The sequence below is a fragment of the Columba livia genome, chromosome 2, assembly GCF_036013475.1.
Source record: "Columba livia isolate bColLiv1 breed racing homer chromosome 2, bColLiv1.pat.W.v2, whole genome shotgun sequence".
Classification (NCBI taxonomy): domain Eukaryota; kingdom Metazoa; phylum Chordata; class Aves; order Columbiformes; family Columbidae; genus Columba; species Columba livia.
In genome coordinates, this window is record NC_088603.1 from 75,683,206 (window position 1) to 75,706,925 (window position 23,720).

Here is a 23,720-nt window from a genome sequence, read left to right on the forward strand (position 1 = left end):
GCCTGTGTGCAACTGTATCAGCACACTTTTACTTGCTGTTACTTGGATGTATGGATAGAACATTGATGCTGTCTTAAAACGGAAATCCAGCACATGCATTTGATGCTCACAAATGCAAACAATGTGGACAACTGTTGATGCAACAGGTTGTATCCCATGCAAAAAACAAAACAATCCACTACTGTCTCGCATAAGCTGCTAGCCAAGTGCAAGACCATGACTGAAGACAACTGCCCACCTGACATCACTGCTAAGTTATGCTTCAGTTTGCAAGCTTTCAGCTACATGATGGCACTGTCCAATTGATTTGAGACGCAGAGAGCTGTCCTGCAAGACTAAGAACAGAACTGACCTCAAGATCTAAGACCACGAAGATCTACCAAATGATGCCTCTTTCAGCCACAGCCAGGAAACAAATACTTCCTTGTTAACTTATCTTTTCATGTGCAAAATAAACCTCCAGAACAATAACACTTATTCCACATCAAATCACAGGCTGGAGAAATGGGCTGACAGGAACCTCATGGAGTTCAACAAGGGGAAGGACAAAGTCCTGCACCTGGGGAGGAAGAACTACAGGCACAACACAAGCTGAGGCCTAACCAGCTAAAAAGCAGCTTTTAAGAAAATAATCTACCTACCTATCTGTAAATATGTACATATATACAACTGAAGGATGGGTGCAAAGAGGATGCAGCCAGGTTTTTCTGAGTGGTGCCCAGTGACGGGTCCAGGGGCAATGGACACAAACTGAAACACAGGAGGTTCCCTCTGAACATCAGGAAACACTTTTTCACTGTGAGGGTGACTGAGTGCTGGCACAAGTTGCCCAGAGAGACTGTGGGGTTTCCATCCATGGAGATAACCAAAAGCCAGTCTGGACACAGTCCTGGGCAACCAGCTGTAGGTGGCCCTGCCTGAGTGGGGGTGGAGGGAGGAGGTGGACAAGATGACCTCCAGAGGTCCAAGCCAACCTCAACCGTCCTGTGCTTCTGTGACCAGACATAAAATCCCATAATATGCTAAATAAAAGTCTGGCTGGCTGAACGTAAGGTTCAAATGGATAACCTGCAACTGCCCTATTAACTCACATCTAGTAAGCAAGACTAAAAGGAGAAAATGCAGAGTTGCCCAAGAGTACTTGAAGGCATATTTGTTTAGTGAAACTATTTTAAGAGCTCACCTGTAAGAGGCAGCAACAAAACACTGCAAGGGATACAGAAGCCTTGTGGAAAAAAAACCCAACATCAGCTGATTCAGGGAGGAAAAGCACATCATATGACAGCTTCAGCAATCACATATTGACCAACTTGTAGCACTGTGAAATCATGACAATTTTGAGACAAAAGCATACCTCTTACACAGCATGAACAACTTCAGCTATTGAGGTCTCTAGCAACTACACTCGAAGTACCAGATTGTGTCAGCTACAGCAATGATTTAAAGTGCTGGGGGAATACCACACCTTGTGTTTGCTGTTAGAGAAACACAGCATGTTCTTTCTCTAAGTCTCATCTGCATCTGAGCTTTTAACTAGACTTAAACCACTATTTTAGTTCACCCTAGGCAGCCTATGACAAAGTAGAGAACTTAAAGCTATAGCCAGCAATTCAACAGTTTAGATTACTGCATTGCCAGCTGGTTGAAATTCAGTACTGTCACAATTGTCTCTTGAGTGATTAAGCGATTACTTGAATGTATTAGTTCAGACTGAATGCAAAAAATTAATCTCACAACAGCCTAGAGTGACAGAAAAATTTAGAAAAACATTTGCCCCTTAGGAGTGGTTCCCTGAAGTACAATTAGTACTGTGAGAGATGATGCCTTCATTACTACTTTTAACTACCAGCAAAGGTTAATATGTCATTTTATCCAATTTTTGAACTCAAATTTTGAACTCAGCATAGTTCAGAAGTATTCTGTCAGGTATGGCAGGTTCTGAACAACAGAAAATCTCTGTCATGTTGTTTTCTCACTCCTGAGACACTTCCCAAGGCATTAAACCTCCTTTCACTATAAAAAGTATTTTTACTTCCTCTTCCCAAAAAGGACAAGATTAAGAGGTTGAGAAAAGACAAGAAGTGCACGAAGGAATGCAGTTTCCAGCCAAATCTCTGAGCTTATCCTCTGCGAGCTTCGGTCTCTAAAAGTATACACCCTTAGGATTTGAAGGGCACGACAGAAATTCACCAAGTCTCGGAGGAAAAGTAGACATTCAGTATTAGTTACAGTTAATGACGAATCTGCTGTAGTGTTTCCTACGGCAGCTGCGACTGGATACTGATCTTAACAAGTAAATGAGGCAAGAGAGACCTAGGTAGACAGAATCCTACAGACTTCAGTGGTTTCACAGATACAGCCATCCTGCTGATGCTGGCTGCATCCTTTCCTGCAGCTCTTTAGAAAGAGCTCAGAGTCCTCAGTACCCCAAGCCCAGTGAGATCCCACTATCTACAAATAAGTCAATATTGGGCAACACTGAAAACTGGACCACAGCTTAACAACAGCAATCTAAGTGCAAGCATTAGGAAGCCTTGGGTATATTTTCAGTGCTCCCAGTGCTCATCTAATATGATAGAGAAAAAACTGGCACAGAAACAGCAGGAGGCTGATAAACCCTGGCATAAAGGGACTAGGCAAGGCTACAATCTTGTCCTAACACCTCATATTTAGAGCTGAACAACTAAAACCAACTGAAAACAGTGAAATTTTGTACTCCACAGTTTTCTGGAGCATTAGCATGCACGTTTAGACAGAGGTCTTTCATTTTAGGCATTGTATTTTATCTAGTTATGAATTATTTTCCAGATTATTTCCAGTAATGTTTCTGGAAATAGTTAACTCCTGTTTGGAGCCAGAGAAACACCTGTTCAGAGGCAAAGGTGTTGGATTCACTAAGGGAGCCAGAATACTTATCTCATTATGCAAAACCTGTAAAACACTAATATTTTCCTGGAGCATACCACCATTTAAAACATCTGTGCCAAGAGTGAATGACATTTTTTTATCTTTCTGTCTGTTATTTAAACCAGACTCTGAAGACACACTTTCCCTTATGCTCAACTCTACAACACCAAAAAGAGCACACTGCAGCTTCAAAATGGGATTGCCTTTATTTTTGTTCTCACAGAGAGTGCTCCTAGAGTCTAAAACTAAGTTCTATTACCTTTTCTGCTGCAAGTCACTGAAGATCAATCATAAAGCACTCTTTTAATTTGCAGACAAAATATCCTATAAATAGAAGCCTACTAAGAAAAATACTCCGTAAATAGAAACTTTTCCTTTGTTTCTAAGTAGAGACTTTTTCTGTAAAGAATCCTCCAGCCAGCTAATTAGAATACTGTTCAGCAAACCATTATCTCTAGGAGATTGCTTCTTTCAATGGAACCTATTACTGTCAAGTATGCCTGATTAAATGCTTCAGTGTCTAACACAAGCCACATTTATTATGCCAGCGTATACTCAGACCTCCTTCGTTGTTTCAGCATTCTGATCTCATATCTTGGATGGGATGGAGCAAGATAGGCAATAAAGTCAAACAGCTTTGATACTAATGCACTTATTAAACAATTATAATCAACACAAGAATTAATCTGTATGTTCTGATACTTAAACCAATATATAGTGTTATTAGCTGACCCTTTGCACATCAATGCTTGTTTTATGACTACAGATGTGAATGCTGCTGATTTATTCTTATACTTCAACTTTAGATTCAAAATCCGTATTCTATACAGCTTTATGTACCTTTTTTTCCAGAAGGTGTTATGTACCTTTTTTTCCAGAAGGTGTTATAAACTACATGTTCATTTAAAAATCTGCAAATAGTATCAAGTGTTTCTACCTTAAGTAAGAGGAAAAAAGTATTTCAGAACACTTTCTTATAAAGTTTATGCAATTACATGGCAATCCTACCTCTGCTCATCCCATTCCAACAGTCCTATCTCCTACAACTTTTGAATTTATCAGCCATTTCCAGCTATATTTGTTAAAATGTATCACTAAGAAGTGTTAAGTTCTTAAAGGATCATTCAAACAGAGGACTGAAAAGAGCAGCAATCCTGTTAATCCTTTGTCAACGACTTTAATGTGAGCTCAACCTTATCAGGCAGCACAGATCCTATCCAGAAAACATAATCCAAACGATGGAAAAAAGCAAACTGCTTTATATCGTAGAACCTCTCAAATTCTGCTGCTCACTATAGCTAAATGTTAAAGCTCCCTGACACCTCGAACCAAGCCATGTTGACAGATATGCCACAGGCATTAACAGTCCTTGCCCTAAGGAATTCAGAATCTAAACATAACACATAGACCACCTGGTTCAATTCCAGGCTGAACTCCATCGCCTCTGTAGCTCCATCTCACGTCACCGTTGCTTGCCACAGGTACACGTGTCACGTGAACAACAGCTCTCCTACCATCTTCAGCGTTCCGAAGACATGAACTGAGAAAGCCCTGAAGTGTTAAGGACGGAAGCCCAGAGCTGAGCTAGCAGCTTCTCAGCACGGAACTTCTCGTGGTTTACATTCTCGGTAAACCGGGCACACCACAGCCCCTCTCGGGACAGTCCCGCTGGCGGCAAAGCCTTCCTGCAAAGTTCCCCGGGCTGAATGGCTGCGGGATCTGCAGCGTTCAGGGCAGGGACAGCTCCTCGGGCCGACGCCCGGCGGCGCGGAGCGGGCGCGGAGCCGGCCCGGCGCTGCCCCGGCCGCGCCCGCGGCGGGGGGCAGGGCCAGAGGACCTCTCCAGGCCCGCAGCGGCGGGCGGCACGCGCCGGCACGCCGCCCTCCCATTGGGCGGCCGTAAGCGCGGGCCCACTCCAACCTCCGGGAGCGGAACGGCCGAGACCCTTCCCGTTATGCAACCGAGGGCGCCGCCCCTCCCGCGGCGGGACGGCGGGGAAACCGCCCTGCGGGCACGTGACCAGCAGCGCAGGCTCCGTCGCCGCCATCTTGAATGGGGGCGGGAAGCAGCGGTGACCATCAGTCACCGCGTCCCTGCCCGGGGCAGGGTCTGGCGGAGCGGCTCCCCGGGGTCCGGCCGTTTCGCCCCCACCGGCACGGCGGGAAGGGCGGAAAGGAAGAGGGGCTGCCCCCTTATGGGGCGGGGAGGAGCCATGATCGATCCGTCCTGCCCGCAAACAAAGCGAGGGGTCACCCCCTCCCCCGGGGCCGCTCTCCGGGAAGAGACCTCCGGGCCGTTACGGCGCTCTTTGGGCTAGAGATGTCCCCCCTTATTCGTTCTTCAGCTCCCTCGGAACCTCACTGTCCCAGTTGAACGGGGGAAAAGAAAACTGAAGCCCTCCCAGGCGCGGCCATTGCTAAACGTGACAGGACCCGCTCGCCCCGGGAACTTCCAGCAGGCTGGCTGGGGCACGGCCGGGCCGGGTGGCTGAAGGGCGCAGGGCAGCGGCAGCATCCCGGGGCTGAGGGGACGCGCCTGAGCCGCGCGGCTGCTGGACACGTGGCCACAGCGCAGGTCATAACCCAACCGCGAGCCCAGCCCCGCTGACCCGAGGCCAGCTGCAGGAAAATTCAAAGAGCTCGTTATGAACCGTTTTAGTTCACAAATGCAGAGCCCTGAAGGCACTTAAATTTCAGAGATTAAAGGAGGATAAAAAGCCTGTGGAGACCTGACAGGATTTTAAATCAAGTCAAATTTAACCACACAGCTGCATGCTGCCAGGGAAGTCTTTAACCGTGCTACTAACTCCATTTCCTCCAGCGTCTTATCTGCAAGGGTCACACCGTCCCTGCGAATGTGAACTGAAAATACTCAGCAGAAACCCACCAACCCCTCTGTTCCCTATCAGCCATTATTGCCCAGAAGAGGCTCTGCTGTATTTACAATTTAACCATTGGGAAAGGAGAAAAAGCCTGCAGAAGGGATGCTGTTTCAGTTCTGTGTGGACTAGTGAATGTGATGTGCATGTTCAGCCAAGTTGATTTGGGTCTGTCCATGTTCCCTGAGTAAATGAAACCACAACTTGGAAGGCTGCTTTAACACCAGAGCCAGAATGCTCCACAAAACATTTCACTCCCAGTAGCTCATGAGAGCCTGATCTCCTAATGCATTCGGTGTGACACACAGAGCAGCTACTGATGTGCCAGCTTCAGGTAGCAAGTATGTTTCTAGTTACTAGCACTTCAAACCCAGCAAGAACAGTGTCAGTCTTACCACTTCCTGCAACTCAACCTTCTCCCCCTGAAGATGGACTTCCAGGACTCGTTTTGGGATAGACTTGATGCAGGTCAATGAGCCAAAATAAACACTGTTTGGATTTATGCTACAAATTCATTATGATTTCAGTACCGTAACATCTGCCCACTAGTTTATGACCTGCCAAATGTGCTTTGGCCTTAAAACGACATAAGCATTTACTTAATGTATTTGAAGGCTTGGAAATTCATCCCTGTCTCCTCCAAGAACTCCTCAAGAGCATATCCTGTCTTTACCAAACAGAAAAAGGGGCCATTCCTTTTGTAAGGCAGGCACTGTAAAACAGTTTTCTAGGAGTGGCTGAACTGGATAGCACTGTAAGTCAACTTAGAAACAAAACCAAAAAAACCCAAATCCTTACTGTTTGGTACCTTTTCCTTTAAGTGCCCAATGAAAACCTGATGTGTGTGGTTGAACAGCATGATAAACACCCATCTTTCAGCCTTTTCTTCCTCTTTGCATGAGAGGCCATCTATAGACCAAAATCTGCAGAGCTCCAACATGATGGCTTGGCTGCATAAATATGGGGCAGATTTTAAGGCCAGCACTCGTCAAGGGTGCAGCAATTAATGGCGCTGGGGGAAAGCCTGAGTTTAAACACAGCTGCTGCACAGGACAGTGCTTCAGTGTCATTCACTGAAGGTCTTCATTCTCAGTGACAGCCACCTTCCAGCAACAAGTGGCACATCTGCTTTCAAGATGTGCTTTCTGTTTCCTGACAGCCACCCAGGAAAGCAGCTTTTCTCTTAACAGAAGCTCCAGTTGTGACATTTTAATTTACTTCTTTAGTAAAATGATTAACACCCCTTCCCAAATGTCTTCAGCCACCTTACTGGCTGGGGCTTTTCAGAGAACCAGCCTTAGAGCCCCCAACCCAACTACTGCCCAGATCCTTGCCAAATCCAAGCCTAAGTCTCATTTGGGGAGGGGAAGGGGCAGGGGAACAGGTTCCATATAAAAGTTATTTCAACACATCCTATTGTTTTAAGCCCCTAGAGAACACACTCTTAGGCAGTATGGTTTCTATCTAGCAATGTTATTATTTTTTTACTAGTCAAGCTGTCGATTGTACTTCTGCATGGTACACCTTCTTCAGTGGCCTACAGCACACGAGGCAGCCAGTCAAGCTGTAGCAGTAAGCCTGCAGCCTGCACTCCAGCAAGGCAGGATTCAAAGAGCAGCACTCCAGAAAGCATGGCAGGCTAGAAAGAGAAATCCTCCCTCACGGATTCTACTACATCATAGTCAGGTGCTGTTACATTACAACAAGAAATTCGCACTAGAAACTCTACAGCAGCTGTGGGGGTGGCCTAGGCCTACGCTGCCGAAGGAGGGGGTGAAGACAGGATGAGCACCGAGGCAAGACGGTAGGTGCCACATCCCAATGGAGGGCTTCAGGGAAAGGTGAGTGGCTGCCCTCAGCTCCTAGAAATTCGGGAGGGGGTGAAGAAAGGAGGAGGAAACCGCCTGACGAGATGGCGCAGCGGGGAGAGACCAGGACACAGTGTTACCTGGGCCTGGTGGCGGCCGAAGCCCTCCTCTTCCTGGTCCCCGCATAAGGCTCTCCGCAGCCGCTCCAGGTGCTCCCGCAGGGTGACCCGCTGGTGGAAGGAAAAGGCGGGGTGCAGCGAGGCCATGGTGAAGAGCAGAAGCAGCTCCTCCTGCGCGCCGAAGCCGAGGCCCTGGGCGGCGGGCAGGCTGGCCTGTCCGTTTTCCCCCGCTCCGTCCATCACCACCACCACGTCCTCCTCCCCGGCCCCCTCCTCCTCGGCAGCGCCCGCTTGGGGCCGCCGCGCCGGGCAGCTCTGCAGGATGGAGTCCACCTGGGGCAGGAGGCGGTGGAGGCGGCCGGCGGCCTCGCGGTTCTCGGAGCCCAGCAGGGCCAGGTAAACGATGAGCTTGGAACGCACGGCCGGATCGCGGAAGTCACCGAGCTGCCCGGGGTCGCTGAGCCCGTTGGCCTTCGCCTCCGAGTCGCGGAGGCAGTGGTAGTCCTTGCGGGCCAGGTCTTCCAGGCAGGAGCCCAGGAACCGCAGCTCCAGCGGGTTGCACAGGTCCAGCAGCCCCACCATGAACTCCAGCCGCTGCGCCGAGCCCAGCACCAGCCCGAACCACTCGTACACCGTCTCCTTGTCGATGCGGGCCGCCGCCGAGCCGGGCCCGCCGCCGCCGCCCGGAGCGGTGAGCGCGGCGGGAGGTGGCGGCGGGCCAGGCCCAGGCCCAGGCCCAGGCCCCGGCCCCAAGCCGTGCAGCTGGCTCGGCCTCTCCAGCCCGCACCCCCTCCCCGCGGCGGCGCCCCCGCGGGCCGGCGCCCGGGGCACCTGCTGCAGCTGGAGGTGACAGTCCAGGGCGCCGCCGGGCTCCTTCAGCCCCAGCCCCGCGGCTGCCGCTGCTGCTGCTGCCGTCGCCTCTTCCACCGCCGCCGCCTTGTGGCTCGTCTGCTTCAGGGGCAGCTTCATCTTCAGCATCCTCGGCGCGGGGGAGACGCCAGCATCCGACGGGGCCCGGCGGCGAGCGGGACGCGGCGCGGCCGGGGGCGGCGGTCAGGAGGAGCCGCTCATGCTGCCGCGGCCCTGCCGGCGCGGGAGAGGCGCGCGCGGGGCAACGGTCCCGGCGTGTGCGCGCGGGGGAGTGGGCGGGAGGGTGGGGGCAGGGCGGGCCTCGCTGGCGGCGGCGTCCGCGGCTCCCGAAGCGGCTCCCGGCGCCCCCTCCCCCGCTTTCCCCGGCGCCCGTGCGCGCGCACAGCCCCAGGCGGCCGTTGGCGGCTCCGGCCGGCGCGGAGTGAGGCCGCGCTCCCGGGGGGGACGGGGGCAGGGCAGGGGACACGGCCGGCAGGGGGCGGGTGCGGCGCGGCTCTCCGCCTATCAGCGCCGCCGACGTCAGCGCGCTCGCCAGCGTGCGCGGCGCCCGGCGCCGGCAGAGGCTGAGCAGGGCGGTGCGGTGCCCCTGCAGCAGCAGCCCCGCCTGAGGCACGGCGTCCCGGCGGCGCACGGCGGGCCCCGACCCCCGACCCGACCGGCGGAGGCTGTGTTCTCCGTGGGTGCTGCAGCCCGGCCGAACTTCAGCTGCCTCCCTGCCGCTGGGGCCGAGGCCTCGGTGCCGCTCGAGAGGAGCCCTGCCGCCAGCAACGGCCGCAGGCTCCTGGTGGTGAGGCCGCTGGTGCTTTCCTGGCTGGAGCTGTTTCTCGCCTCCCGCTGGGCGGGGAGCGGCCGTGCTTGACCGCGGGACGTCGCGGCTCTTTCGGTGTGGCGCCGTGGGGAGGGCGTGCGGCGCGGGGTGGGCACGGGCCGGGAGCACCGGCCTGGCCCTGGCCCAGGCCCCGCCTCTCGTGTGCTTAATGAGCTGCACACGCAGATGGGAACGGCACAGCACTTCACCTGGGACCTGCCGGGAGCAAACCTGCCTGTCTCCCAGCTAAAAGATTTTCCTGAGATAAGGCCGTGTGCTGGCTGATGACCAGGCTTTGGCAGGACGGGCCTAAAGCTGCACAGCACCTGTGGAATAATGCGAATTAAAGAAACATAGCAGCTACAGGCCTTTATAATGCGATTGAAACTGTTAGTTTTGTTAGATATTTTTCGATCACTACTGTTACAGTGTTGTGGCTTTCTAACAGGAACTTTAAAGGTAGGGAAATCTAAGGAATATAACAAAGTATGGGAAAATGGCTTAGGGGTAGTCTGTCATGAAATAGCAGGCTTGTTTCATTCTCATTCCCCCTGTTCCCAACTCTTGCAATCCATGGTGACAAAAAGCCTACAATTACAAGATTAAGCAGCACTCTGAGTAATCAGAAAGTTTCAATGCACCTTGCTTCTGTTTCTGCACATTTACATAAAGGCAGTCTATTTGAAAACAGAACCAAGCCCGTGACTTGCAGAACAACACAGTGAAGAATAAACTGTGTTTTTATTACAATTATGCAAAGCAGCATCCCTGAACTGCTTACAGCAACAAAGCATAAATTGCCAATGTGAACTCCCCCTTATCTATCTGCCCAGAAGCTGACCGTGCTCCAGCAGCAGAGCCTGCTGGTTAAACAACTAAATGTCATGCAGATTACAATAATCTTGTACTCATCGCTCAGGTTTGCCACAGAGCAGTCCTGAATCATGGTTCTAGACTAAGCCATACGCCGCATTTTTATAAAGATACAGCAAGCATATGTATTTTGTTTTAAAAAATTAAAGGTCTAACTTGTCGGTACCATATGTTAGGTTTATATGTTCCTAATTGCTGCTCCTCTTCTAGGAAGACAAATGGACTTGGACCTGACTCACTGCAGCTCTCTTGGTTTGTTAGCATCATGGCAGTGTGGCCCCTGTCATCATAGCCTCTTCCAGGATATGTGGCTTTGTGAGCATAGTGGGGAGTGGGAGATGGGTCAAGTCCTACCTACCCTTTCATCCTGGACTGCCAGCAGTTCTTTGCTGGTCCCAGGACTGGGAAGGTGAAGAACAGATGCAAAAAGTCTCATTAAAAAAACATGTTATCCTCGTTTATGCTGTTTGCTGGTTAGGGCCTGGCTGGACCCATGAATCATTCGAGATCCCTACAATTATTAGTCAAAGCCGCTGTCGTAATACCCCAGGATGATATTTTCATACATTGTCGTTGTAAATTAGAAATTCTAGAATTACAGCAATTCTTTTCATATTGTCATTATGGGGTTTTTTTCAAAGAAAAATTACCGAGACTATCTCAGGGGATGTGCCATGCTGTAATCATGGAAGCACAGAAAAAAAATAGCCTTGAGGTTTCTGCTCATTAATTTGAACAGATATTTAGTCTGAACAGAGTTTGCAGGATCAGAATTACAATGATCTGGATGTTTGAAGTAACGTTTCCTACTTTAACGATACGTGATTAAAATAAAACACAACATACTTCCAAACAGATAACACTGCAGGGAGTGGAAAAGTAATCTGGGGGGAAGGGAAGTGGGGAGATGACAGAAAGAGAAGGTCTGTTCATCCATTCATGAATCCATGAAGGTATGTTAAATCGCACACACATGAAGGTGATGGTGGAAAGTACTCTCCCCAAGTCCAGAAAATACTTGAGCCCATCCCAAGCTGATACTTGATTTCACAAATAAGCTTCACAACCCGATTAACTCAGTCTTTCTTAATTTCCCCTTACTTAATGGCTTAATCTATGATACTTGAGAAAAACAGATTAGAAAGATGTGAAGAGATGAAAGGGGAAAAAAAAATGAAAAGGAGTAGCATGAGAAAGCAAAAATAAGATAAATGTGTTTCAGGTGGAGTTACATGTATTTCAGTAGCTGAGGGAGGTGGCAGCAAGAAGAAACGGGACAATGTGGAAAGAAAACCGAAACTCCGGTGCCGGAGTGAAATGAAAGTGAAACTTAGAGCTGCTAACAAAGGGAGGGAGGACACCATGGGGAAATGCACAAAACACTGTCAATCCGGCACAACAGGAGAGGCTACCACCAAATTTGACTTCCCTGGGCAGCTGCCCTTGAGGGGTTTTTTATCTGTTTTTCTTAAAAATAATATATGGCTTGCGTAGATCTTTAATGACTGTTGGGCCCACAGTTATGCTGACTTGAGGTGAGCACAGTAAAGAGAAGGAAAAATGTATCTGCAGTTTCTAAGTTGACAGACAGAAGTTTGGTGCAGCACGGAGCAGGCAGAGGCACAGGCAGAGGAGCGGGCAGGGCGGTGCTGCAGGTGGGGGAGCCTCGCACCCCCACTCTGGGAAGAGGCACTTGTTGGAGTGCAGCAAGGGTCTGATCTCGCACCCCAGGTAAAGAGCCAGAAACGTGCCATGCGCAGCAAGATGCCGTGTCCAAGAGAGTCGCCATTGCTACGGCTGGATTTGCACTAATAGCATGAGGGACTTTTCGGAGTCTGCATCCACCTGCTTCCTTTCTGCCTCCACAGCACAAACCCTGCTCAAATTGTCAAAGCCTTGGAGCCTCCTGAGTGCACAGAGGCTTCATCGCTGACCTAGAAATGCCCTCTGTGAAGCTGCTGGCTCTGCTTTTGTGCCCAGCTATGACCATCACAGTTTGGTTCAATCAGCTGTGGAGGACACCAAGAGAAATACAAGCCAAGGAGCCCCTGATTCCTGTACTTTGTGTGCCACCACACTGTGTGCAGGCAGCCACAAAGTGTCTTCTGAGTGTAACAGCCACCCTCCCTAGGTTCTTACAAAGAGGTCATCAGCATTGTGGGGCTCTTGTTCAGCAGGCCTAAATCTTCTCCAGCAATGCTTTTGGAGGGTAGAGAGCCATGAAGAAGAATAAAAAACACGACACGGGGGAACTGGACTGAATGCTGAAGCTAAAGGAGGGACTAACAAAGTAACCTTCAACACGGTCCACATACATTTCTTTTTGGTTTTTTTTAATGAACCTATTTTTTCAATATTGACTTCCAATCAAGGCAGTAAAAGATTTTCTATTAATTTCAGCAACATATAAAACCAGTTTCACAGTCTCCATTTGTTTTTTCCTCAACCACAACACTAAGGATCTGCTAAACCTGGTGTGTAAGGATGTGAATGAGGTTAATCTATGGCCCACTTGAAAATCAGACAGTGACACTGTAGGATTCTTTTTTAGGATAGATATATATTTCATATAGAGTAGTATATATATATTTAATATATGGCAAGTTTTTTTTTCATGTTGATAGTGTTCCCCAGCTACTGTCTCTGCTATGAGTATTTCACTTCTACAAAAAGCTGTAACAAATGCTCAGTGAGGATCTTTGCATGGATTCCCGTACTACAGGGTAGAAAATACATAAATAGCAGAACAAAAAGCTTATTTTCCTCCTTTCTTCTTTGCTTACCTTTCCTTGCCTTTCCTGGGCTGTAGGAAGATCAAGTCTTTATACAAATTTCACAAGTGCATTTAATTCACTGTCAGTAATATGGACTACTGTCAGGCCTCTGAGCCAGACTTCCTAGGGGTAAGGGAGTAGTTTCAGGGAATGTCACACAAATGTCACACAAAAAACAACCTGGAAGAAAATTTAAGTTCCTTGATAAAGCTCTGGAGCAATTTTGCTGACTTGTGATTTGTCATATATCTCATGATAGTTGGCATTTTTTTTAGTATCTGACCTTTCATGAAACAGGAGGTAGTTACCTTTTAGACCTGAGATCTGGAAGAAGAAGTCTGAGAACATGACAACTGGAAATTGTCTAAAAATAAGACCTGACAAATCAATGGGTTTTTGTTACCTTTTTTTTTTTTTAAATACTTATTGCTTTGATGGGTTTTGAATATTTGAGCTGGTTTATTCTTTCTTTGAGCCTCTTTTTCAGAGGGAGTTGAACAAGCTTATATTTGAAAACTAAAGATATACTTAAGAAATTACATTTTTTCAATATGCATTTCTAGAATGAAGACAGGCATTTTTAGGACTTTAACATGACTAGTAAAATGCAGAAGATGACCCGTAGTCCTAATTATGTTGCATCCTGTGCAGGAATAAACATACAATTTTAAACACAGTTTAAATTGTCTAAACATAGTTTTGGATTTAAAGATACTGAAAAATAAGTTCAATGTAGGCAGAGGGTGTGTTCCCAGGATCAACTTCATTATGAAAGACTCTTTCTAAAGTCGAAGTTGTTGGTTATTCATTTGCAAAGGTCGCCTATCCCCGGCCTCTTTGGCAAGTGTGCCAATAAAGGTACTGTTACGAAACATGGTTGCAAATTTCAGCCTCACCATTCAAGGGAAGCTGAACCCAGGCCTCAGTCTTACTTAACTGTCAAAGGTGAATTATTACTATTTTCATCTGGGTGCAGCTCAGAAGCATAAGGAAGATGGAAACATTACCTGGTTGCTAAGACAGGGGAGCCTATTTCAGTTTGGGGCAAATGGAATAAAGTTCCTTACCTGCACGATGTTCCAGCCCATGGTACACATACAGTCTGTGTCAGTTTGCTTTTCTCCATGTAAAATAATAAATAAAAGTTATCAAGAGAATTTAAGGAAACTTAAAGATGCAGTAGCACTGGGATATTCTTACCCTTTGGGTCTTCTGGCCAGCAGTTTTCTTAAGCCGATGGAAATTCTCAGTGGGATTTTACCATCACAGAGCACAGCCTACACCGATCCAGATCATGCTGAATTCAAGTCATTATGAATTATGCAGCACCAGGATATATTGCACGCAGAAGTAGAATTTATACACAAAGCTACAAGCTGATCTAGATGACAATTCAGTTTTGGGGAAGAAAGCAATGGGATTTTCAACACCATTTAGCTTTGGGCTTTCTAATATTCCAGCAAGGACAGTGGTGAAATGCCTGTGACTGCAGGGGGTTACAGGTGAACCATCCTAGTGCATCACCCGCAGCATGTGAACACCTGCACGTGGGCCCTCTGCACGCGTGGCTCAGCGAACACCAGCACTTTGCTGCCGTGCAACGTCCTACTTAAATAAAACCATTAGACAGAAAACCATTTAAGCACGTGCCCAAACTAGTCTCCATTCCAGTTAGCGGTAAATTACGTCCTTAAGAGTAAGGCAGTGAAATTTAAACACCTACACAAAGAAGAAAAGGTTTAGGCCACCTTAAGCATCTGATGAAAGTTAATTGAAGTCAGTTCTGAAATGAGGGCTGGCAGGAGGAGTGTGGGTGTGACCCAGGCACGCAAGAGCCCAAGCACCAGGCCTGCCTGGCATGAGTCATGTGCATGATAATTATGTATGCAATGAGCACCTGGGAATCCAGCCCTCCTGAGGGGTTTATTGGCTGGATTATTTCATAATCTCTACGCTTGTGCCAGGAGGAGGAGAAGAGCAATCTGCCCATCAAACCGTAAGGAACCACCATGTGCACTGGACGTTCTTCAAGGCAAAACTCTCACCAGTATGGACGCAAAGGTACTGGGGAAGAGGCGCTACATCCTGACCTTTAAAATGCATTCACAGTCCCAAACCAAGGGATGCCAGCATGAGCTGCAGAAGAGTCATGAGTCACTTGTGAGATTTGTGCTGCAGAAGGAACACGTTATCCCTTTGCTCCGCTGGTAGTGCCAGTCCCTTTCTGTCTTAAACGATCCATCTGCTGCTGCCCAAATTAGACATACAGCTCCCACCGTCACTGTGCAAAGCAGTCGCCAAGAGCGCTCAGAGCGCAAGCGTTCTCCGCTGCTCGAGCCTTGCTTTGTGTCTTACCTACAGCCAGGGAAACCCCTCGGTGCCAAGCGTGGCTTACATCCCACTGAATCCCTCCAAAGAGGAGCTGCCGCTGCAACTGCCAGAGCCCATTTGTCAACCCCAGGACCCTGTAGGTCTTTGCCAGGCTGAAGGACAAAAGGAGTGGTCTTCCTCTGGGGTGGGAGTTGCTGTCATGAGCCTATGGATGAGATGGGGTCTGGTGGAAAAATGAGCGCTTCAGCTGCACGGCTCAGCATCACTGGAGGTGTGAGGTGTTCAGCTGTGACTGCTCACTTGTCTTCTGCTCCACACAATTGGTTTGGCTCAGGGCATACAACATCGCTGTTCAAAATTAAAAAAAAAAAAAAGCTGAAGCTTCAATTTGCCTTGGTGCGCCGTTGCTGTTTGTTTGAATCCACTGCATGCATTAACCCAAAAATAACACAGGTGTTACACACTGCCATTCGGTTGTTTTAAAGTAGGTTCTGAAAATTCTGAAAAATTCACTTTTATCCTGCTCTCTCCCACAGTGTGTGTATCTATACTGAGGTGCCCATAGTTCAGATTATTGGTCCTTGAAAGTCTTACTATTTGCTCTTTGGGGATGTCCTGCACTCAGTTCAGGTGTGAATCGCTGTTTGGAAAGTGGGAGTTCTCCATATGGCAACCTCTTGGAAATAAAACAAGGAACTGGAAATCTTTTGACGAGTGCATGTTTCATACTGGAGGTGTTTCTGGCTTTCCACTTCTGAAGCATGAGTAGGTTGCTTTGAAATGATGACATTTGTGAAAGCTCTTTAAGTCTGATGTGTATTTATTAGGACTTGATGGCATATAAGCAGGATGTCTTACAATCTGGGGTGTATGAGGAAAAGCATCACAAAATTTATTCTGGAAAAAAATAATTTGATTAATCAGTAGAGTGGATGCTTTGTACAGAAAAAAACCCACACCTACATAAGCTCTTGTTCCCACTGAAATTAATAGCCCCACTTCAGTGATTTTTAAAGAAACAAAACATCAAATCCGGCATTTAAAGTAAAAATCTGGAATATTGAGCAAACCTGAAGCAGGGGACTGTTGTACAGAAAATATCCAGAGCATCCCTGGGCAATGAATATCAGCACAGCTCCTTGGAGCCACTAGTGCAGCCCATGGGGAGACGTGAGCATCACCAGTGCTGCCCTCAGCTCAGCCAGTCTCCAGCCCTAGCCTTGGGCACCACCAGCTCCCCTGGAAAGGCCCTCCCCTGGTCGGGTGGTTTGGTGATTTTGGTGGTAGTGCCCAGACTCAGGAGCAGCTGTGTTTCTTTTTCATAAGGAGGAAGAGTGATTCTGTGTGAAGGATACAGGACATCATACGTACATACATACATGGACACTCACCTTGCTTTCATTCCGGTTCAGCAAGGGCACTCCAGTGTACGCTCACTGTGAGCTGGCATGTGAAAGTGATGACGCTTGTGCTTTGTTTAGCAGAGAGAGACATTTGATGTGGTTGAAGCCTAAAGCCTCATTCATTTTCTTTGTCCTCAGTTAGAGGCTGTCCTTAGTAAGTAAAGACAAGTACAGGGCCACAAAATTACCCCATTGCACCCTACCCCCATTTCACCCCTAACTCAAGGGATGTTTTCAACAGGATATAATTATCATCCACAATCATCTACTAACTCTTGAAATAATAGTTTAGTCATGCCTAGCTTTCTCTAGCACGTATTGAAAGAGGAATATCCTTTCTTTCCCATGAATCTGGAAAGCATTATAGGTTCCAAAGAACTAAAAGCCTGTCTGGAAAATCATTGGTAAAAGGCTGGATTTTAATTCATAAATTTTAAAACTTTTCTGTCAAAAAAACTCTTAGCATCTTTCTCTCAATTAAGCAACTCAAGACTGACTTTTTCTGTGTTTATCCTATTTTTTCCTCCTCTTTATGCCATTTTATTCACTCTGCTCTTCTTCCTTGAACATTTGCCATTGGATATCAGTGATGGCCTTGGAAAGTCTTCCCTTTGATAAATCCGATCTTAGCCCAGATGATGTTTTCTTGCTGTGACGTGTGCCTTAGTCCCTCCAGCTTCAGAACACCCCTTCTGCTCTTGCAACGTTGGCCAAACAAGATTGCTCGGTGCCTTTCCGGCAGAGGTCCCAGTATTGTCTGCTACAAGTGAAGACACTGTCTGTGGAAGTCAGGCTGCCTCCAGGACAACATGGATACGGCCTCAGCGCTTCCAAGAAGGGTGGAGAAGATGCTTCCACAGCTGGCTGGCTCAGGACCAGTGTGGCCTACTGTGTTTGCCTCAGGTCCCTGTTCAAGAACTCCCTTTTTATCTGCCCTACACATGCATCATCCATGGTGGTGATAAACTAACTCATCTGGCCAAAACTGAGCCTTCCTCTGCATTTGTGCAGTGGCTAAGGCATTGATCAAATGCTCTAGAAAGTAATAAGGTAAATAATAAAAGACTGAATTAGGAAATCCTCTCTTAGTTGGGGACACATGTTGCTTTCTGTATCTTTAATATGCCTGGTGTACTTTGAGATACTAAAAGAATAGCAAACCATAATACTTTGAGTTTGCCTGAAGATGGTGAAAAAGCCCTGGTGATAGAAGGCTTAAATTGGAAAATGTTGTGAGCATGCAGTCCACAATGCAGCATTCTTATCTATCTTGACAACCAGCTTTATCACCTCCCAGAGAAAAGGTGGCAAAATCAGTTAAATCAAATGAATTACTGTTGCAGCCTTTTGCCTAAAAAGGTGCTCCCGCTCCTCAGGAAAGGATGTTCTTTGCCTGCATTTTAAATCATTTCAAGAGCTTAACTTTTTAGCAATTTAATTACTGATCAGTGTCGGGAGCCAGTTGCAAGATAATTTTGCCCAACTCTTTCTTTTCCTCTCCCATTTTAAATGCTCTCCAGGGATCACCCTTCTTTGGTCCTGAACACTGTTTAAATACTTAAAAAAAATATCTTTGAGATGTGAACATCTAGCTTGGATATGTAGCTTAAATCTGGCATCTAATGAATTCCAGGGGGTTCCCAGCTCTCTCAACTCTTCTCAACAACCTCACACTTTGACTAATTTGAAAATTCTATTGTCTTAGTAGCTCATGTTTTTTAAGCACTTAGAAAGCATAGTAATGAACAGGAGAGAAAAGCCAAAGGAAAGTTACAGAGACGTGAATTTCGAACTGGAAGTGCCAAGAAAAGTGAACGCTTCCTTTTAAATAAGCTTGCAATCATAAAACTTAAAAAAAATAAAATAATTGTTGAAACTGATTTGAGACATGCAACTTAACAAGATGTTTCCTTTCACTAGATCTCTGGAAACGCTTGGACTTCTTTTGCCATCTGCAAAGTGCTTTTCAAATATTGTTCACTTAATCTTAACCCTCTCCTGGGGGACTGGCGGGAAAATACTGCCTTCTTTTTCAAGGTGTAGAAATTGAAACAAACATGGTTAAGCCTCATCATTTAGGAATTTATGCCCAGCGGATGTAACCTCTGGCGACTCCACCTTCAGGAGTGATGGCTGGAAGGAGCGATTGGAGAGGACAAGAACTGGGAAAGGATCTTTAACAGTGAACAGAGGTCAAGGAAGAAAAATATGTGGAGTCATGTTCAGGAGTGGGAATGCTTATTTAGATGCTCTGTAAAATGCCTGAGAGATGAAGTGAAATCCAAAGGCCCGGTGGAAGAGGAGGGTGATGATGGCACCTCGGAGGAGCCCGTGTGATCTGTAGGAAGCAAAGGGTGAGTCACACACCCGCACGGGGCTGCAGCACTGACCGTTTTGCTTTCTCCCATCTGTGAAATGGACCTAATATTTAGGTAGATTTCCTCAGGGAGGGGATGAAAGCACCATGACAACACTGATGTGCTGTTTTGACTGAAAATGAGTTAATTTTCTTCATGCAGTTAGAAACCTTTCTTTTTCATAGCTAGCACAGACATTATTTGTGTTTAGTTTGAGAACAAGGATAACACCCCAGCACAGAGTTAATGTTTTTAATTGCTCTGGTCTGAGAGCCAAGGACACTCTGAGCGCTCTGCCCACAGGTGTGAGGTAGTGAGGAAGGGGGGCATGGATGGGGCAGAGCTTGACTGACATCCAGACTGATCAATGACAGTATTCCATCCCATTAGCGTCACACTTCATATTTAAGGAGAGTCAGGATCTACCGCTCCCTCTCTCTCTCTCTGGGTCTTCTCTTTGCTCTTGGAGACCTGTTCAGAGGAGTTTTGCCTGGGGTGTTTCCATCCTGCCATTTTGCAGAGGCCTCTGGGCCTTTCTGCCTTTTTTCTCTCTTTGGGATCGGCTGCTCGGGACCAGGTGCTGCTTCCTGGGAGTGGCTGCTCAGTGTGGATGGAGTTTATGAGCCATTGCCTTTATTTTATTTTAATTTTATTTTATATTCTGTTTCTATTTCTATATATGTATTTACTAGTAATGTATTAGTATTTTGTTATTTTATTAAACTGTGATTATCTCAATCCCAGTTTCTCCCTTCCCTTTCGATCCTCTCCCCTATTTGGGAGGGTGGGAAGAGGGGTGAGTCCGCGACTATGGCGGTTATATTGCTAGCTCAGGTTAAACCACAAAAACTGAGTAAAAGAAGGAGTTTATTGACAGAAGAAAAGCAGCTGAAGCTCATTGCCTCCAGTCAGCCAAACACCAGCCGACCACCCTCTCGCTGCTGCCACTGCAAAGGTGTGTGTGCTCAGCACACACGTTCTAACACCGTCAGTTCTCTTCGTTTCGTCTCATGCCAAAATATTTGTTTGCAGTGGAAAAACCTCGACACCGTATGCGAAGAACACGTGCTTACCCCGCAGTGGTTTACTTGTTGGCTGTGAGAGCCAGCAGGCGAGGCCTGACAGCTCCCCTCTGCCGGCCTGCCTCTCCTGTGGCCGCCTCAAAGCCATCACCCGAGAAACTTGGTGGATCTGGCCCATAGTGTGCAATTAATTGCAGATTAAAAATACAACTTCGGGAACGTTGCCAATGAGATAATGTGAGACGGCGCTCTGGGGCGCTCAAGTGGACTGATTTATCCCTAAGCAGTATCTGCCCTTTGAAAGACGACTGGAGCGCTCAGAACTTTTGACTTTAAAAACAAGAAAGGAAAAAAAAAAAAAAAGCAAAGCTTCTGAAAATTATACTGCATTGCATTCAAAATCAATCAAAGAATGATGTCAGACCTGAAAAGTATTGCTTCTTGTAAACAAAATTATTTGAAATAAATGCTCTATCAAATTGTATTGTAAGGGGCAGGGTGGGGGCAGCAGAAGGAGGACATTATGTTAGGAATTCTGAATTCCTAACCTGCATTTCCTGACCCTGTTAATAGTCAACATGAAGATCTGTTTCACTGCACTGCAGCCATACAAAAAGGAACTTAAAATGGAAGTAAGATGATTTGAACCGATGAGAACATCCAACAAAATTAATTTGCATTGAATAATGTTGTTTTGTCAAAGCTGAAGTGATTGGTAGGGATGCATTAGTTGTGATGAGATTCTAGATGGGCTCAGGAAGCTAGCATTACCTTCTTTCTGCCAACCAGGACAGAAACAGAAATCAAACATTGGGATTTTTCAGTCTTGCAATAAATGCTTCAGCACAATTTTGTTCTGTTGCATAAAAATAATCTCCAAATCTAATGCACCTTGGTAACACATTTTCAAATGGTGGGAGGGAATTCTTGTCGTGGGGGTAGCTACAAATTATATTTGTGTCTTCTTTAAAGCCCATTTACATGACTACAAGGGTGCAAAATTGCTGTTGGGTAAATGAGACTAACTCAGAACACGGGGAGTATCATCTCAAACGAGGCTTGCACATACACCCACAGTGTAAGTATTGGATACTATTTGCTTTTATAGATGTGCCTTTCTATGCCAAGAAGCCTATAAAGAGGAGCAGCATAGATGTCATCAAGGAGCAGCTAATAAAATAAGAACCATTGAAATAAATAGACTCTGCCCCATCCTTTGGATCATCATTTTAGATATCAGAAGTCCTGTCCTTCTGGAAGGTCCATAGAAGTTGCAAATGCTGGATACTGTTTATTCTATAGGGATAACGGGCATGTATATTTTTGGTGGAAAATACTGCCTATTAGCCCCACGTTGTCTTTAGCACAAGGGACCTCACCAGAGGGAAAAGTAACTGACAGGAAAGCAGATTGCATCAGTTACAGGAGGCAATTATGGAGAATAGGGCTGAAAAAAGAAAAACGTAAAATGGTCAGATTTCAGCCACACCAAGGGAGACAAGATAGAAGAAGCTGTGAAGAAGAGCAAGGTTAAGAAGAAATCACGGGACAAGAAAAGCCACCAACTAATTTCTAGTGCCCAGGAGAGGGGCCTGAGCGCTGCTCCCTCCCACCCACGGCCCATCCACATGTCTCAGCTGTGTGAGGGTGTGGGACAACAGTATCACTGCCGGTGATTCCCCCGTCCCACTGCAAACTGGTTCGGGCAGCTGAGTGAGCAAAATGCTACTGGATTTTTTTCTTTTCAACTCGGTAATTTCGGTTTTGTATCCCTTAATTTTCTGATTTGCTCTTTGAACTGTCTCACCATCAGACAAACTTTGTGTTGGGGGATAGTAAGCGCCTGGCTGGAATTGGGTTTGTTCCAGCTCTGACTTAGACCAGCTTAAACTGTCATGGAAATACACACAAGTTATTTTCTAAGCCCAGCGTGAAATGCACTTGCTTGGGTCAGTGTTAGTTGCTTTAGAGCTATTGCTAGCTGTACACTGGAAATCTCTTCAAGCTCAGAGTTGGTTTTTTTTTTAAAGACCACCAAGTAGGCATTACAGACATAACAGTAATTAGATATCACGTTTGAGCTTACTTAAACCAGCAATTGATTTGGCAGAGGCCTCATCCCCTACTACACATACTTTGAACTATTCAATATCTATTTTGCATGTTCTTTGCTTAAATCCAAGCAAATGCAGAGTCTCTTCTGAACCCCAGCCCACACGTATTACTGAAAGATCAGAGAACTTTAAATATTTTTATTTGTGCTCCCTTTTCAGAGATGTTAATGGAAGAGCATGGACATGTATCGCATGCATATAATATGTGCTAATACACAGGTAAGGCATCCTGTTCTACTTAAAGAGCTGCAAGAGGCAGAGTTACTTGATTTGGATAAGTTATGAATGTGTTGCCATTCCAAGAGGCATCCATTCCCTTTGGACCAGTGCACTAGAAGTTATTGCATCCTTGTCCGAATAACCATTATGATCTGCCAGCAGGCAGAGAAGAGGCTGCTCCGTTACAACAGCACTCCAGTGGGACTCAAGGGCAATTGGTTGAAAGCAGGAATGCTCACCGACGTGGGAAGGCTGGTAGGAGAAGTTATCAGGCCAAAGTGCCATGGATACACATCAGGGAAAAACATAAACTAACTGAACAACTGGGCAGAGGTAGTGGATGCCTCTTGTGGAGATGAAGGGTGAAAAATATGAAGGACAGAGGGGTGGGATACTATCGCAAAGTTGTTTGGTCTCAATCACTGTTTTTCACTCACGTTTTAAGCAGTGCAATGTGAGCACAAAATGGTTACTACCACCTACCTTTGCTGGTTTTTACACTGGTTATTGACTGGTGTAAACATAAGCGGTTACAAAACATGTACTGCTAATCCATTAACAGCACCCAGAAAAAAGCATTTTGTGTCCCTACAAAAACCTTGCATCATAATGTCTTACAACAAATTGCAAAGAACAATATGGTAAAGCTCAGGACATCTAAGCCAGGCAGGCTTTTTTTAATCTCATGTTGCAGATAGGAAGTTGAGATGCTGAGAGATGTTAAGTACCTAGTTTGAGACGCAGAGGCTTGAGCTCAACTCACACCAGTAACTACCCAACTTGGACTTAGCTCAGCAAAATGAGAAACCTCCTTCCCTGATGTAATAGCTTGAAACAGAAAGCAAGAAAAGAAAGTTGCTTTGGCCAAATTTTAAGCTTAGTTTTAAATTAGAGTGAGTAGGTAATGGGAATATGAAGAACTGGATGATGAATGTGTGTGTATGGGGGGAAGCAGTGAAGGAAGGTAGTCAGGGAGAGGTGGTGGAATTAAACTGATGAGATGTTTTTCTACCAGCCCTAACAATAAACTGTCCAGCAAAAAGAGTATAAAGGAAACATAAATAGTGTCACTGTAGTGAAAGCACACGCAGGCCAGGTCTAATCCTGCTGCCCCAGGTAATAAGAGCAACAAAAGCACAGCAGTGCAAACCGGCAGGACTGACTGACTCAGCAGCAGAGACTCACTGCCTGCCCATACCTATGGCACCGCTCGGTCCCCAGGGTGATGCCACCGCAC

The 23,720-nt window shown here is 46.7% G+C and overlaps 2 protein-coding genes across 6 annotated transcripts in view; one reads left to right on the top strand and one right to left on the bottom strand.

Moving 5' to 3' along the window:
• ZCCHC2 (zinc finger CCHC-type containing 2) overlaps positions 1–9,490 on the bottom strand; it is a 44,756-nt gene extending 35,266 nt beyond the window's left edge. For 4 of the 5 annotated variants that reach the window (XM_065052568.1, XM_065052567.1, XM_005509731.3 and 1 more), the window contains exon 1: positions 7,734–9,489. In XM_065052568.1, the coding sequence (XP_064908640.1) occupies positions 7,734–8,690 (957 nt within the window). In that variant the 5' untranslated portion in view covers positions 8,691–9,489. Of the gene's footprint in view, positions 1–7,733 lie in introns of all 5 variants that reach the window. The other variant, XM_065052569.1, reaches the window with a different exon arrangement.
• Positions 1–23,720, top strand: part of PIGN (phosphatidylinositol glycan anchor biosynthesis class N) — a 287,637-nt gene that overhangs the window by 13,455 nt on the left and 250,462 nt on the right. The gene's annotated exons all lie outside the window — the stretch shown is intronic.